The sequence below is a fragment of the Nothobranchius furzeri genome, chromosome 10, assembly GCF_043380555.1.
Source record: "Nothobranchius furzeri strain GRZ-AD chromosome 10, NfurGRZ-RIMD1, whole genome shotgun sequence".
NCBI lineage: Eukaryota > Metazoa > Chordata > Actinopteri > Cyprinodontiformes > Nothobranchiidae > Nothobranchius > Nothobranchius furzeri.
The window spans coordinates 73,441,510-73,458,412 of NC_091750.1; the positions used below are offsets into that span (position 1 = coordinate 73,441,510).

General features: G+C 46.8%; 2 protein-coding genes across 5 annotated transcripts; one reads left to right on the forward strand and one right to left on the reverse strand.

The window, feature by feature from the left end:
- The first annotated feature begins 213 nt into the window (after positions 1-213).
- On the forward strand, positions 214-10,205 carry LOC139072322 (rho GTPase-activating protein 24-like). Of its 2 annotated transcripts, XM_070555980.1 has the most exons (9): positions 214-1,228; positions 1,406-1,519; positions 1,629-1,836; positions 4,926-5,058; positions 5,146-5,219; positions 5,296-5,417; positions 5,587-5,812; positions 6,036-6,872; positions 8,005-10,205. In XM_070555980.1, the coding sequence occupies exons 1-9, from the start codon at positions 1,177-1,179 to the stop codon at positions 8,237-8,239; spliced, it is 2,001 nt and encodes a 666-aa protein (XP_070412081.1). In that variant the 5' UTR covers positions 214-1,176; the 3' UTR covers positions 8,240-10,205. The 2 variants fall into 2 exon arrangements, with proteins under 2 accessions (XP_070412081.1, XP_070412080.1); XM_070555979.1 differs by having other exon boundaries at positions 4,926-5,219.
- Positions 10,206-10,394: 189 nt separating this feature from the next.
- On the reverse strand, positions 10,395-16,903 carry LOC139072324 (putative monooxygenase p33MONOX). 3 transcript variants are annotated; one of them, XM_070555983.1, is made up of 9 exons: positions 16,709-16,903; positions 15,768-15,887; positions 15,580-15,639; positions 14,374-14,549; positions 14,195-14,309; positions 13,989-14,116; positions 13,091-13,191; positions 12,852-13,021; positions 10,395-12,240 (listed from the first exon to the last, which is right to left on the reverse strand). In XM_070555983.1, exons 3-9 carry the CDS (start codon positions 15,602-15,604, stop codon positions 12,035-12,037), a joined length of 921 nt encoding a protein of 306 aa, XP_070412084.1. In that variant the 5' UTR covers positions 15,605-15,639; positions 15,768-15,887; positions 16,709-16,903; the 3' UTR covers positions 10,395-12,034. The 3 variants fall into 3 exon arrangements, with proteins under 3 accessions (XP_070412084.1, XP_070412082.1, XP_070412083.1); XM_070555981.1 differs by having other exon boundaries at positions 10,395-12,243; positions 16,709-16,902; XM_070555982.1 differs by having other exon boundaries at positions 10,395-12,243; positions 15,768-15,989; positions 16,709-16,902.

The window sequence follows — 16,903 nt, forward strand, 5'->3', positions numbered from 1 at the left end:
TCGTCCCGCTCGCCATCTTACCATCAGCTGTGATTACTTTAGTAAAACAGCTCTGCGACGCAGAGAACCAATTTTCCTAATGCACAGCCTTCTCACACACACACACACACACACACACACACACACACACACACACACACACACACACACACACACATGGAAGGGGCAACAGGGGGCACACACTGCTGGGAAATGAAAGGAAAGAGAGGAAGAGAGAGCAGAAAACGTGGGATAGAGACAGAAGTTAGTGGTGGACAAAGAGGGACAAGCGGAGAGATGGACGGAGGGACGGAGAGGGAAAGGATGGATTGAAGGAGGAAATTGAGGACATGGACCAGCAGATGTGTGGTGAAAATGAAGTCCAGTTAATAAAGAGAAGGACACAAGGAGACACGAGAGGAGGCGGGATGCAGGAAGGAATACTAATACGGCATCTTTCCATGTGGAGGATCGAGTAGTCTGAGTCCCTTATCCAAGGAAAAGACGGGAAGAGAAAGACTTCTGTCTGTGGGGCAGAGAGGATGCGACTTGTTAGAAAACGAATGAAAACCAGAGATCCGTTGCTCTGGTTCTGACTGCATCCAAAATATGAGTTATGCACAGAGACTGTCCACATCCGAAGGACAAAGGAAGACTGGATGCCCATGATTACAAACCCTGCAGGAACCAGAAGGAACCATCAGGAGGAAATTTGAGGAATTTGTTGGCTGCTTGATGAAGATTTTTACCACTGCTACTGGGAATTTTGTCCTTTTTGAATTCATGGAGAAGGATAGACCGCTGTGGTGGGGGTAGCGGTTTACTGAGAGAAAAGATCATTCTTGTTGGAGAAGACTTTGGGTTTTGATACTATCCGTCTCAGCAGGATTCTTCCAGGTAATGGTCTCAGGAGGCTTATTCAGAATTCTTTAGAAGATTCCTGGTGAATCCCAGTTCGGCCCATCATTGTGGAAACACTTCAGATGTGTCCTTCAGGTTTTTGCCATCCTGCCAGGGTTTTCCTCTGAAGCTTAAAGCTCTTTCATGGACAACCGACCCAGTCAGGTGAAACTTGTCTTCACAACCTCTCAAGACCTTCTGGGTTTAAAACAATGATGGCTTTTTGATGATCCTCCCAACTCATCCGATCCACACATCCACACGGAGCTCCTCCATCCTGGTTGTGAGGGGTGCAGCATGGGACTCAGCTGCTTCAAGTCCTGGAAGTATGACAGCTCAGGCCACAAAGGTAAGACTCACCTGTTCAGGAGTCTCTCCAGCGGCGTTTGGGCTCGTTATCACTCAGCTGTGCCGGCTAAATGCTGAGTCAGCACGCTCTGGCTTCATGTGTGTGAGTTGAGTGAGACGGGAAGCAGAGGATGATGGGAAAAGGACGGAGTAAGAGGATGATTTTGTGTGTTTGTAGGAAACAGAGACGTGTTGGCCAGTCCAGGGTCTTACTTCTTCCTGTCCAACAGCTCCGGTCAGGGAGATGAGTGGTTAAAGAGCCTCAACAAGGGAGTCTGGATCCCCTTCACAGGTTCACACACTGGGATTGCTGGGAGCCAGAATAAGCTCTGCCCTCTTTACATTGCAAAATGTGCTCATCAAACACCTGAGAGATCTACGGTAAACTGGTCTGTCTGCAGGGGTCTTCGGCCAGCGTCTGGAGGAGACGGTCCTGTATGAGCGTCGCTACGGGACGCGTTTGGTTCCTCTGGTTGTGGAGCAGTGTGTGACCTTCATCCGAGAGCGGGGTCTTCATGAGGTGGGCTTGTTTCGCCGACCTGGACAAACCAGTTTGGTCAAAGAGCTGCAAGAAGCTTTTGATTCAGGGGAAAGGCCGTCTTTCAGCAGGTACAAGTGACTCGTTTCCTTCTGTATGGTTCTGTGGAGGTCCATCACTGCCACACAATAATAAAAGGTTAAATGTAGGGAAGAGCAAGTACACCACTATCTGTATCAGTATCTGTTCAACCATCTAAATTATCTGTATCTGTACTGGAAGTGGGCGTGACCTAACCCGGAATTGGGTGTAGTTTAACCGGAAGTGGGTGTGGTTTATGTCAATGCATAATTTTAAGTCTGAAATTGATATGGATTGATCAGAAGTTGCTATGTGTATTGTTTACTTGAAAAGTATTTACGGAACAGCCTCAGAGTTGAGATTAGATATTTTGATCACAATAGTAAAGTAATTATTACAGAACAAGTTTTTAAATAAAATCCATCCATCCATTTTCTGAACCTGCTTGTCCACCCAGGGTCGGGGGGGCGGGGGTGGGCGGGGACGGGACACCCACGCATGCACAGGGAGAACATGCAAACTCCATGCAGAAAGACCCTAGGCTGGGAACCGAACCCAGGACCTTCTTGCTGCAAGGCAACAGCTCTAACCACTGCGCCGCTGTGCAGCCACTTCAATAAAATCAGAACATTAATATTTAAGTGCATGAATTAATACATGGAGGGAGAGATAGAGAGAGAGAGAGAGAGAGAGAGAGAGAGAGAGAGTGTGCGGAGGCAGTAACCGACACAGCACGAGCCGTTTTCAGCTGTCTTGTCAAATGCACCACGTACGTTACGATTAAAGTAACTTTAAATATTAAACCGAGCTGAAGAAAACCTAGGGAGTACTGAAGAGCAACAGTGAAGCAAGCACAGAGAGATCCGTTACTGTCTCTGTGTGTGTGTGCGCGCGTGGATGAGCCGGACTGAGCTCCCCGCTGCAGTTTTGTGTGTACGGAGGGGCGCGCGCGCTATGTGACTGGCCAATCACAGAGCGTGAAGACAGTCAGTTACCCAATGAGGATTTTCCTTCAGCACGATTACAAATATTTACGAGTTTTACTCGTTTCATGCTCGTATTCGTCAAAAATGCTCATCCCTAGTTAAATGGCCTGTATTGGTGTAGCGTAGACCTCCGACCACCACCAGACGACAAGGAGGGTTAAGTGTCTTGCCCAAAGACACAACAGCAGAATTCTCTGGTCAGAGCCGGGATCGAACCTGCAACCTTCTGATTGCTGGACACCCCGCTCCACCTCCTGAGCTGCTGCTGTCTCAATAATAGAGAAAAATATCACAATCATGAAAGAGTAACATCTCAAAGTCAAATATTAATCACGGTCATAAGACACAGTAACACTGTCAAACTCATACATATGAGAACTGTTATCGCATTAATACTCATAATAACGGTTAAATCTCACAAAAATTAAGATCAATAAAGGTTTATCCAAAATGTGATTTTCATCTTCATTATTTAAGGATAAATACATAATTATTAGTTTCTAAACCATCATTCAGCCTTTGATACCGTTGATCCTAACATCCTAATAAACCGGCTGGAGCGGTCTGTGGGCATTGCGGGCCAGGCACTTCAGTGGATACGATCTTACTTGACTGGGAGAAGTTTTTGTGTGAGGTTAGGGGACTGTTCCTCCGATCTGGCTGAGCTACCTTGGGGAGTTCCCCAGGGATCGATTTTGGCCCCACTATTTTTCTCCTTATGTCTCCTACCCCTGGGTGAACTATTCCGTAAACATGACGTGTCATTCCATCTATATGCTGATGATTGCCAGGTCATTTTTCCAATTAAGCGTGGTGGTTTATGCACCATTCAACCTCTGTTGGACTGCCTGGAGGACATCAAGCTATGGTTGGCTCAGAACTTCTTGTGTTTTAACGAACACAAGACTGAAGTTATTCTGTTTACGCCACCTAAGACCCCAGGAGGTGCCCAAGGGCTTGATTTTTCCACTCTGGCACCGCATCAGAAGGCGGAGGTCACTAACTTAGGGGTAAAACTGGACGCAGAGCTCAGATTTGATGCTCAAGTGAACGGTATTATGAGATATTGCTTTTTTCATCTACGACACATAGCGAAAATTAAGCCTTTTCTGTCCCATAGTCAATTGGAAACTGTAATCCATGCCTTTGTTACCTGCAGGCTGGATTATTGTAATTCACTATATGCGGGGCTTAGGCAAGCTCCAATAGCACGCCTCCAGGCGGTCCAGAACTCTGCAGCTCAGTTGTTAACATCTACCAGGAGGTCTGAACATACCAGGAGGTCTGAACATATTACACCAGTCCTACGTGCCTTGCATTGGCTCCCTGTTTCTTATCGCATCAGGTTTAAGGTAATCCTGTTTGTGTTTAAGGCGTTAAACTCAGGGGCACCTAAACATCTTTCTGAAATCATCCACCAACATGTCCCGGTGCGTTCCCTTAGGTCTGCTGACCAGAGATCACTAACTGTGCCTAGGTACAGCCTGAAGTCTCGTGGGAGTCGTGCCTTTGCAGTACTTGGACCAAGTCTCTGGAATGAGCTGCCAGCTGATGTAAAACAGGCCAAGTCGATTAGAAACCTTTAAAGGAAGACTAAAGACGCATCTGTTCTCGCTGGCGTTTGGACTTTGAAGTTGGGGGAAGTAGGCCGGATATTGGACTGTGAACTTGCATTCAGGTTTTCTTATTGTATTTTAATGGTCATATGTCTGTCCTATTGTGGTGCTTTTTATTGGTGTACAGCGCTTTGTTTGTCCATTTTGGCCATGTGAAAGTGCTCTATAAATAAAGGTGATTTGATTTGATTTAAGATAAAAAGTCATTGTCATTTTCAAGGTAATATATGCGAAACACAAAGTCATAAATATGACAGTTAAAGGTCATAATTACGATAAACCAGCATAAACATGAAAGTCATGATCATCAGTTTTAAATTTATAGTTGATTCTGGTTGTAAGGTCATAATCCTTCATCACAAAACTTCCTCTTCGTCAGCCAGTCAGCTGTCTCCTTTCATTACAAAACAGAATTAGGAGGATGTGAGTTTTAACTCTGACTGTGAAGGTCGTGCTTTTGAATGTGAGAGTCTGGTGCTGGACGTGGGCTTCCACACACTTCCTGTAGGCTCTAGTTTGATGTGTGTTTTGTTGCAGTTGCACAAATGTCCACACGGTGGCGTCGCTGCTGAAGCTCTACCTCAGACAGCTGCCGGAGCCTCTGGTTCCCTACAGCCACCACCAGGACTTCCTGGTCTGTGGTCAGAAGCTGTCAAAAGACCGGACTCTGGTAGCTGGACGTCTGTTCTCTCCACATCCCATCGGACTGGATCTTCAGGAACATGAAGCCAACCTGCTCCTTTTCTGTTGCTTTCAGGGTCTGCTGGAGTTGAGGAATCTTCTTCATGATCTTCCTGTTGCAAACTTCAATCTGCTGAGCTTCATCTGCCAGTACGAACCCTTGTTCAGGTTTAACACTTGGATCAGGTTGGGAGGACGTTGTCTTCATAAGCTGGAATGTGTGCAGGTTCCTGAATGAGGTCCAGAGCTACTCCAACAGCAACAAAATGAGCGTCCAGAACTTAGCCACGGTTTTTGGGCCAAACATCCTCCGAGCCAAAGCTGAAGACCCACAGAGCATCATGGGAGGTAGGTAGACAAAAGGCTGATTTAATTTTAGACCTGAGACATCTGAGTTGGTTCAAACTTTTTTAAAGGTTGCATTTATCAAACATGCTTTGTAGTTCTGATCAGAACAAGCTAACCCTTTGAACGTCCCACGGTCATGGAGACTGAGCAGGTCTTCATGCTTCCTCAGGTGCAGCTCTGGTCCAGCTGCTGATGTTAGAACTCATCCAAGAACACGAGTCTCTGTTTGCTAAAGCTCCTCCACCCATCTACGCCCGTCCACCTCGAAGTCTGAACGCATCACCTCTGATGCAGCCTCACCTCCAGCCACTGCCTTGCCTTCGCCAGCTCTCCCTGCCTCTCATCGCAGACCAGTCAGCTGATCCAGAACCAGCAGCACGCGCAGGTGACCCCAGGTACGCTCTGACAAACACACTACATCTTCGCTTAGGTTTCTTTCAGATGTAAAAGTTCTCCAGCAGGTTCAGGAACATCCAAACCGAAATAAGAACTAGAACCTGATTTGAGTTAAAAGTTGGGTCCGACAGCTGGCCCCTTCACAGACCCATCATTCGTCCCCAGCTGTTGTTGCTGCTAATCTGTTTTTTGAAGTTAATGTTCTAACCTTGGTTTCTTTAGTTGCATCATCTCTGCTGGAAAGTCAGACTTGTCTTCTGGTCAGAAGAGACATCTTGGCCATCGCTACACCTCCTCCCACCCTGGGAACTGCTTCTATGCCCCTCCCTCCTCTAGTCACGGCAGACCCTCTCCTGCCTCCACAGCCCACCTCCAGCAACAAGACCGCTCTAAAAGCATCACGCCGACCGGAGAACCAAACGTTTGGCCCAGTCTTGAAAAAGCAGCTTCTGTTCTCTTGAGCTGTAAAGGTGCAGAAGCAAATCTGGGGCCTGAAACAGCCAGCGGGGGCAGCAGTGAGGCACAGGGGGACAGCACACCCTCACCTTATGACAACCTGGATAGGGCGTCCCTACGTCAGACAACAAAGAATGTTCCTGTTGGAAAGTTTGACACTAACTCTCCAGGAAGTCGTGAAAGAACCTCAGAGTCAGAGGTGGTGCCGGAGGAGCCGGAGGAGGCGGAGCAGGGTGGAGACTCCTCATTTTCCTGGTCTTCCTTTGAAGTACTACCATTAAACGAGGGTGGTGATGATGTAAGGGCACCACCAAAGACACCTGAAAGGTTGCCTTCATGTCAGAAAGCAGAAGAGGACAACGTTGATGAGGACAACTGTGGAGACGACTGTGATGATGACGTGCACCAACCAAACTCCTGGGCCTCCTGTTCTGAACTCAGCCCTCTCAGCACAGGAAGTTCAGAGGTCTTCCTCCCCTCTGGAGCTCCACACGTCCAGGGACCAGAGCCTCAGCTAGAACTCAGGAAAACCCACTCACTTGTGGCCAAACTGAGGCAACAGATGGCCCAACAGACGGCGGAGTACCAGAACAGGATAGAGAGGTAAGATGTCTCTGAATCCAGGGATACCCTTGAAGTCTCTCAGAAGTAAAAACAATTGGCGGTTAAAATAGTTTTAGAAAGGTCCACTCTGGTCCTCAGGGTCAACAACCCTCCATAGTTACCATATTTCTCTGTTTCAAAGCAAATGATCTAATCTACAGTTGAGATGCTGGTGGATCCTTGGTCAGTCACTTCCAGTGGCTGATGGGCACAACATTCAGCAGGTGAAGTCCTGTGAAGTCCATGTGGCAGGGGTGAGGTGGTGCTCACACCTCACCCCTGCCACATGGACCCAAGGGACAAACCATCAACACTTGCTCAATGGTCACCTTTCCTCGCGGGGTCCCACCCATTAGGACAGTGGGAGGGTTAAACACTTGGGAGTTCACGTTGATGACCTCAGCTGGAATCCTCATGTAACAGTGTTTGTGCTCAGATCCATCAGCATCTACACTTTCTCCAGTCAGGCTGTTTGGTGTCTATCCAGAGATAATGATCTTTCACTCTGGAGTTAAAGGCTCAGATTTGACCTTTGAGCTGGGAAGATGATGGGTTCAGCCGCTCCCTTAACACCGCAAGAGATGTTGGATCAGATCCCCCCCCAGACAGGCAGACAGAATTTTAACAGATCCCACCACGTTTGACTGAAACCACGACAAAGGTACAGACCTCTGTAAACATTCATATAACCCCCCATCTAAAACCAAGTTTCTCTTAAGGGAGATAACGTTGGTTACAGAAAGATCCTCTGTGTCTGCAGAAAACAGCTGATGCGATACAGGTGTTAGAGCAGAGAAACATCTAAAGGGGGTCACCAACTCTGGTACCTTCCTGCAGATTTGCTGCTCTGGCACACTTGAGTAAGATGATTGAATTGCCCTCTAACAATGTTTAAAGCCTGATGATCGATTCATTAAATCGATCGCAGGACGATATCCATCAAGGTTGGTGACACCTGATCCAAGCCATGCAGGATAGGGGCGATCAAGACTGCACGCATTTCCAAAATCCCATCAGTAGCTTCTGAGTTCTCGGGGGTTTCATGGCTGTAGCTGAACACGGATGCTGGTAGTTCTGAGCTGTACCGTGGAGAATTGGTTTGAGGGTTGATTAACTTTAGTGTCTGCTGCAGGTTGGAGCGATGCAACGACGTTCTGGAAAGACAGGTTTCAGTCCTGCGGCTCAGTCTGGAGCAACAGAGGCGAAGCCAGAGCATAGCAGAGATCAAGATCCGAAACATGGAGAGAGCCAAAGCGGACGCCGACCGCCGAAACTCCGATCTGTGGCGAGAGATGGAGTTGTTCTTCCATATGTACGGAGAAATCAGGAAGAGAGGAGGAAACGCAGGAGGAAGGGGAAGCATCTAAATCATGGGGTTTTGTTTTCTCAACAAGACCAGATCCAGAAGTCAGTCTGAAGACATGCAACAGGTCCTACCACCAACCCTTTGGCTGTGATGATGTTAGCTTCCTAAGCAGCCAGAAGTTTAGAGTTGGTGCAACTCCATTCTTCTCATCATCCATCCTCTTATGTAAGGCCTGGTAATCCACAGTTCATCTGAGACTATCTCCAAAGTGCCCCCAGGCCAGGATGTAAAATCCCTCCAGTGAGCTCTGGATTCACCCCAGGAGCTCCTCTCAGTGCCTGAACATCCGAAAAAGTCGACCAGGAGGCATCCCAATCAGATTCTTGAACTGCCCGTCTTATCTTTAAGGCTGAGTCCAGACGCCCTACGGAGGAAAGCCACTTGACTCCAGTCCAGGATGTAGTTTTTTAGGCCACAATCTCCTGACCACTGGTGGAGGACCTTTAGCTTTTGGCTCAGCTCCTTTTTCACCACAAACCAAGCATCACTCAGGAATATGACACCAAACTCCCTAAACTCCAACTGAAGGGAGCATTCTACCTCTTACAGGGAGGAGGGTCACGGTGGGGTCCGATGGAAGCCGGGTGGGTGAAGTCAAACAGAAGTTTGGTACATCTTCCAGGTTGGCACCAATCATGCCGAAGCATGTGGAGCTCCATTATACCAGCAGAAGAGAAACGAGAGAGATGGATGCCAGAACGTGTGCTCAGCTGGCATCTTCAGTCAAATTCCTGCTGGTCACTTCCTGGTACTTCCTTGTCTGACAGAGCGGTCTCAAAGAATATCCTACTTTTGAACCTGGCCCACATTCTCCCTTTTTTTTCTTCTAAAAACCAGGTTTTCTCAATAAGTCTATTTGTTCCAAGTTATGAAAACAAGAACTTCTCTTTGAGAAGAAATCAAAGATCGACATCTGGCTGGAACTTCAACGCAGCTTCATGACTCAACTTGACTTGGTTCTAAGGAATCCAACCAAAATAAACCCAAGTAGTGTTTCAGTTTACCGCGAAGGATCTTTCACACGGTGGCCTTCACGCCAAAAGGACCAAAGGCCTCATTTATCAAGCTTGCTTACGCACAAAACGGGGTCGGAAAACTGCGTAAGCAACTTTCCACGCAAACTTTGGGATTTATGAAAGAAAACGTAGCGGAAAAATGTGCGCAACATTAAGTTGACTAAGGACCTGGCTTACACACATGTTGGACATGGAGAGCACCTGCGGTGCTGCTGCTGAGAAGATACAATTATGAAATCCTGCAGCATTATCACTTGGTACTGCTTCGTTTTCACACAGAACAAGACCCCCCACGCACACATACACACACACAGCCTGAAGTGCAGAATGCAGAATATCAGCAGGGGGACAGATTGAAACAGAATGTCATGCGTCTGTGACCGTGTGTGTCCTGTCACTGTGACCTGATTGATCATGCGCCCTGGCTACCTGGACAAGGGAGACCTCCATTTGGGTGACTGGTTAGCGTGCGTGACCTTCATCTGGGAATCTGGGGATTGAATCCCGATTGGACCATTTTTTATACCCGCCACAGATCTCTCTGAAGAACTCACAACATTGACGGCTTCAGCAACGCTGTGCCACTCCGTGGATTTTCTCTCGTTTGTTTTGCAAAAGCACTTCCTTTCATTTCTCCACCTCAGCCACAGGTAACTCAGCTTCTGCTTGTGAAATAGCGCTTCCTTGATCTGCGGTTGTGGTCGAAATGCTGCAACAGCCGGCTTATGTATGTGCATGACGTCCACATTGACTATTTATGGCAGTAAGTGGGCGTGATGAGGGCGGGATGTGACTAAAAAGCAGCTGAGAATGTTTCTAGATAGTTTGATTTATGAAGCGGAGACTGCGTGCAGCTGTGCGTACTCCATGTTTTATAGATTACAAACCTACTTGACATAAGTACATTTTTTTTGCTGAGCTTAAGTACAGTTTTAGTCAGGATTCTACGCAATGTTTGATAAATGAGACCTGAATTGTTAGCATGATGAAGATTTTACTCCGATTTTATTCATCAAGGCAGCAAACAAATAAGCTAAACTAGAAATGTTGAGCAGATCTGAGTGAAACCTGTTCAAATGTTGTTTTCTCCTCCATTGAGTCTTGCTTTAATAAAATATTTTAAAGCAGAAATAAGAGTCATTTTTACGATGAGAATGCAACATTTACTGTTAAAGTAAACTTATGTACAGAAATGTATGAACAATGAGCCGGAAAAGAGTCCCGCTGACAGACGGACGATTTAACAGTGATGCTTCAGTCGTGAGAGGGCACTAAACGCACCGGCCAGAACAAAAACCTCATTTTTACTAAACAGGTGCCACAAAATCCATCAGGGTAGAGAAGAGACTGAAAACAGCTGAGTAACATCACAGCAGTTACACATGAAAAACCTCACCTTCCAAAAAACACTATTTCATTTAGCATTTCATTACCAGCAAAGGAGACACATTTCATACCAAAACTATCCAAAACCTTCACGTAACATCTGGTGTCATCGGCATACGAGCACAATAAAAGGTTTCACCCGGCAGCCCAGGACTGATAAACGACAGTAAAGACGTTTCCTACGGGAGCAGCTAATTTATAGGATAAACTTCTGCAAGACGGGAGTCAATTTAGGCCGAAAATCTGATTTCAACGGATGCAGAAACATTTGCTGTTAACATTTTAAAGTGGAGGAAAACAAGAATCCTTCAAAGTAAAACTTGAGTAAAAATAATAAACAGTTGCCAGATCTTCGTGGATCAGACAGAAGAGCGCTCAAAGGCGCCGCGGATTCATTTTAATCCTCGTCCTCAAACGGAGCGACGTCTTTCTAACTAAAGCTAGAGATCTGTACAAAAACACGCACAACTTTTTCTATAAGTCTGGATGTTTGTGTCGGGAACAAACTGGGTTCTGGGTAAAAATGTTACTAAAGTACGGAAGCCCTGAAGGGCAAACAAAATAAAGAGAACCTCTGAAAGTGGGGCAGCCTTACTGCTTATTTTTTATGTAGCTGGCCCTTTGGGGCTTCCATATTTTATCATCAACAAACCCGATTTCTTAGTTTGTTTCTTGGTTTAACTGAAATGTTCGCAAGCATCGAGCGACTGAATGGCTGAAAGCGATGGACACCTGAAGTCCGACCGTCGTTCAGAACCCGTTTGTGGTTTGGATAAAGTGCATTTAGATGGGATCATTTCAAACTGAGATCGTCATCGTTGAAAACCACCACCAGAAGACGTTTAAATCCAAACAACGCTAAGTTATAAACACCAAGAGTCAGATTTAACAGTTAAACAACAAGATACTCGTGGAAGCAGCACAGATGGAACGTTTTACACTGACTTTTGTTTCTAGAAGCAAAGGTGTTGGAAATCTCTGGATTTACGAAGGTCCCCTTAAATGAAAATGACTCGTTTGTAAACCTAAAAGAGAATCAGCTCCAACAACGTCCAGGGCCGTTCTTCTGTCCAGTCGGGTGGTAGGACCTGGTAGATAATCAGAGGCTAGTCCAGAACGTCAAACACCGCCCTCCAGAGGGGACGGGGAAACGCACAGGAACATCATCACCACCACCTGCACGTCTCAGCCAATCAGAGAAGAGCTGCTGCAGGAGACATCTTTTTAGCTGCCAACTTTGGTCACTAAGCGGTTCTCGGCTGTGCTCCTCTCTGACCTACTGAAGCAGTGGTCGTTATGATGAAACTGGTGTAACGAAGGAAAATGTCAGAGAACACCAGCGGAACCACTACAAACTGTTCATTTAATGGGAGCTTCGGCGGCCCTCGGTCGCCTCAGAAGCCGGACGGCGTCAGGACGTTCATGTCTCGGTGTTTGAGCTTGTGTGGACGCGCACCCTGACGCCGACCCTCCACCGCGGGGATCTCCATCTTGGGTGGGGAAACCTTCTGGGGCTGGTCAGCCAGCCGCGAGGCCTGGGACTTCATCACCTCCATGGGAGTCGGCTTCTGGGCTCCCCGGTACGCCTGGAGAGCAAAGCCTGCTGGGAAACAAATGCAGTCATTAACGATCACCTTCACTTTTTCTAATTGTTGGACTAAGCCTTAAAATTCCAACCTCAGATTAGGATCAGAGATCTGAGATTAAATGTTTCTGTTTCCACAGGATTACGGGTAAATGATCTGACCGAATGTGTTCGTGCTTAAGGCTGAAGTCTAAGCACACGTCTGATTTATTTACGTCTCTCTGGGTTAGTTAATCTGAGGTAAGGACAGCAGATTAACATCAGATTAGGAGAAAAACCTAAACGATTCTGGAATTACATTTTCATTCTTGTCTCAGGATCTCCGTTCTGTTTGGAACGGATCACCGTCTGAAACATTAAAGCAAATCAAACTCACCAATTCAGGATTAAACGGGATTAAACTTCAGACCCAACGAGGATCTGTTCATTTCAAACGTAGCAGGTAATCACCTAAAGTCATCCTGGCACACTCCGACTGATCCGGCCCATGTGTGAGAGTCTAAACCGGATATTTCTGAGTCACTGCTGGCTTAGGTCACGACCTTCGACCCAGATCCTGGATAGGAACGTTGATCCACCACGGATTTCTGAAGGTTTATGTTTAATGTAGCTTTTTTAGTGGATACCTGCAGCCGAGCCATCCGATCCCAGGTCAGACATCTGGTTCTGGACCGGGAGCCGAGGTCCGAAAACTCCCCACTGCTCCACAGCCCCGCCTGCAGCCATGTCTGCGCCCCCTGCGTCCATGCTGCTGCTGCTGGAGCTGACCTCTGAACTCGTGCTGCTGAACCAGCCCCTGCAGAGAGACCCAGATAGAGCAGACTGGACCGGGCCGAGCTCAGACAGGAAGAATCTCGGCGCCTACCTGCGTTGTTGCTTTGGCGAGCTGTGTGGCGTGTTGGAGGGAGTCGACTGGGCAGAAGAACTCTTCTCCTGTTTGGTCTCCAAACTCTGGATCTGCATCTTCTAAACAACAAGTTCAGGCTTTAGCGTCAGACACCTGCTGAGGTTCAGCTTCCTGACCTCCCGTAAGGCCAAGAGTTTATTTATTTATTTATTACCTTACAACAAATAAAGTCAAGGTAACAGTCCATAAGTAAACCGGATCTGGAACATTCACCACAAACAAACAAAGTAAAAGTTAACGGTTTATTTTTGTTTATGACGGTTTTGTTTATCTAAACAGGAAAACTGGTCAAACAGGAAGTAGATACAAATCACGACGCTTTCATGAGATCACGTGATTTTAAACGAGACAGGATAAAAATATCGGATTTATCCTTTTAAATCCACAAACGTGACATTTTTCATTCATCCTGAGATTTTCAGATGGAAGCTCCTCTCCATCACATCATTCGTTTCTTGTAACCCTTAACGACGACTCGGACGGGTCGTCTTATTTTAATGCTTTGCTGAAAAGCATCCGATCGGGACTTGGCATCAGCAGATAATCAAAATGAAAAGACTCGGAATTGGATCGGGAGCAATAAAACATCCCTAGACACAACCACTTCCTGTTGTTGGTCAGCTGACCCAGCCGCTGACTCCTCCTCCTCCGGAGCAGAGAAGTCTGGCATTCCTCACAAAAATCCGCTTTTAGTTTTCTGACTTCTGTGTTTTATCATTTATCCACATTTCCCTCCTGAAAACGTGTCTAAGCATGTTCTGATGACTAAAATGATGATTTATGAGAAAGCTGCACACGTTTGGCGCTCCACCTCCTGGTTTGGCCCAGGTGTGGTGTGTTGTGAGGTTTGTCCCACCTGGAGGGACTCGGGGACGCGGTGGTGGTGTCTCGTCTCCTCGGCCATGAGTCCTTTGTGAGGAGTGTAGCCGGTGTCGCTCAGCCCGGCTCTCTGCTCAAACTTGAACATGCTTTCCTGAGTTTGTTCTGAAGGAAGAAGGAAATATTAATAACAAAGGAACTCAGCAGGAACCCTTCTGAAGACGGGGGGGGGGGGGGGCTTACTGGTGATGAGGGAGTTCATGATGATGGAAGAAGCTTTCGTTTTCACCACAGCTGGAGCCTTGAAGGAGGCGCCATCCTGAGCCGGCGCCTGATTGGCCGTGTTGCTCTCGTCCTCCTGAGACGGAAAACAAACATTAACCTCTCAACCAGCTGGAACCTTCAGGTAAACACGGCCTCACCTCAGCTAGATGGGAGAACTTCCTCGCTGGTATCACGGGGCGTTTCCACAGGTTGTTGATGCTGATGTCATGGGGCGGCGTGGACATGGGGGCCTCCAGGTTGTCGTCATAGCTGAGAGCCCTTCGGGTCATCCCAACGGGAAGCTTCATCCCGCCCATCCCAGAACCCTCGATGGCTGTGGAAACAGAGGAAACTAAACAACAGCTTCTCCTCTGCTCCCAGGGAGAAAACGAGGCCATTCCTTAGATTTAGGATCGTTTTTGTCTAGTTCAGAACCAATGACGATGCTAAATGTTGAAGAAATGAAAAAAAGCACCAAAATCTCACATGTAGGCGGCTCGAAACCAACGTAAAGGTTTAGAAGAGAGCGTTTTACTCATGAGGTCAATCTCAGTCCTGCACTAGATCTTATCTGACCCGCTTCAAACCCAAACAGCAGCAGAAGCTCATGGTGCGTTCGAGCTGGCCTCAGAACTGGGAATCCCGACCTCCGAGTGGGAAAAATCAAATGAAACGCCCCAAAAAGTGTGACCTTCCAGCCAGAAACAGAAGAATTTCAGAACTCCGACCTCAACATCCAGAAAGGCAGCTTTCCACAGCAACAGCAGTGAGTTTTGGGTGAAATGTGTTTATCTTACAAAACACACATAAGAGTGTTTAAAACCTCAGTTAGATGTAGTGTAAACGTCTAAAAGCCTGGTTACATGTTGAACGAACAGCTTACAGCTCGGTTATTAAGAGGAATCTACAAACAACGGCTATTTGGCAGGTGGGCGTCGCCATACTGGAATCCTGACTTCTCCGACTCCGGCAACCAGAATGCGGTTAACTCCGGTGAGACGCCATTCCCAGTTCAGAGCTCCGACTTCCGAGGAAAATCAAGCACGTCCTTATTTCCTTCAACAGACAGCAGCTTAGCTTCAGACAATGTCAGCGATGTGAGAAGGGTCATCCAAAGCTGTGTGTTTGTGTTAAAACTCAACGTATCTATCGTAGCAAAGCGGCGCGAAAGGACTTTAGGTTTCAGCGATTAGAGTTGCTATAAGAACCGAAAACACATCAGTCTCCATTTATACCTTCAGCTCTGGCTAAGATAAGATTATACTGGAAACCAGCTGACTCCAGGGGGTCACAGTGTGTTGTTAAACTTGCTGTCTAAGCTTAAAACTCAGCAGATCCAAAATTCTGCTGCAGCAACGACTCACCTGGCAAATCACCAGAACGGGACATGACTGCAGTAAGAACCGGATCAGTCACAGCAGAACCTGAAAACCAAGCAAACAAGTGAGTGGTCTCTGCAGTGTGGGTGTCTATTGATCAAGGACTGATGTTACGTGCCTAAAAACACAGGAACATCACAGAGACATCGTGTCAAAGGTCAGGAGGCTTTTACCTTCCTGTTTGTTGCTCTGAGTGGACCAGCAGGAGTGGCAGAAATGGTTACGTAGGCCTGTCTGATGAACACAACGGCTTCTGGCAATGCATTGTGGGGAAGCAAGGCCACGGACGCTAGCTGCGGAGAGAGCGTTTATTCCATGAACTTACTGAACATCCGTTCATCAAGAGGAACCGCTGGACTGGTGTGGAACCAGGAGGATCAAGAAAGACGGAGTTGCTTTAAAAACACAATAACCTGAAAATGAGCTAAAAAGCCATAAACAGATAAAAGCTTTTAATTTTATTTCAGACCTTCTAATCAACACCACGTTAAAAAGAAAGCCGGCCTCAGCTGTGATGAAAATAGTAAGCAGCACTGATAACGAGAGCGGAAGACCGTAAACGTGAGCGATGACGTCATTTAGTGATGATCAATAACTGATCTGATCCTCCAGACTGCTGCTGCAGATGTCTACTACAAAATAAAAGCACCGCACCTGCTTTACGCAGCCTGACGTCACAAACAAAACAAAACAAGAAGGCCCTGCGCCTCCAGACTCCATTCACGTTACGGCTAATTCACGCAACATCCCATCATACGGCCTTATTTAAATACAGGCAAATTTCATATTCCATTTTCATCGGAACAGTAGGTTAGTTCGTCTTACATTCATGTCGGTTTGGTTTCCGAGGGAAGAAGAAACTTCCAAACGTTTAAGGATTAACTGTTTTAGTAAAGCTAAACCAGAACTTTACATTTAAACCAGTAAAGATTGGAGCACAGATTAAAAAAATGCATCAGACGTTACAAATATTAAGTATAACAACTTTTGGACAATCTGAGTTTCTGAGAGTGGTTCTATGTCGGTGGTCCTTGTTTTGTCCTGTTAGCTAGCGGAACCAGCAGAACTTGGAGCAGAACAGCAGCTAGCAACAAAGTAAATGTGGGATTTTTACCTTCTCTAACCTCTTGTAACTCTCACTTGGGGAAGTGGAGACTTTAAAGCGACGGCATAGGTAGAGCTGGAAGTTTAATTTCGACTGGTAGACTTGGAGAATCAGAGCGAATCTGGGAAACGGCCATTATAGTGTTCAGAAACGCTTCCTCTCTCCCTGGCCTGCTGGTTTGGCTGTTCTCGCAGAACATCGCGA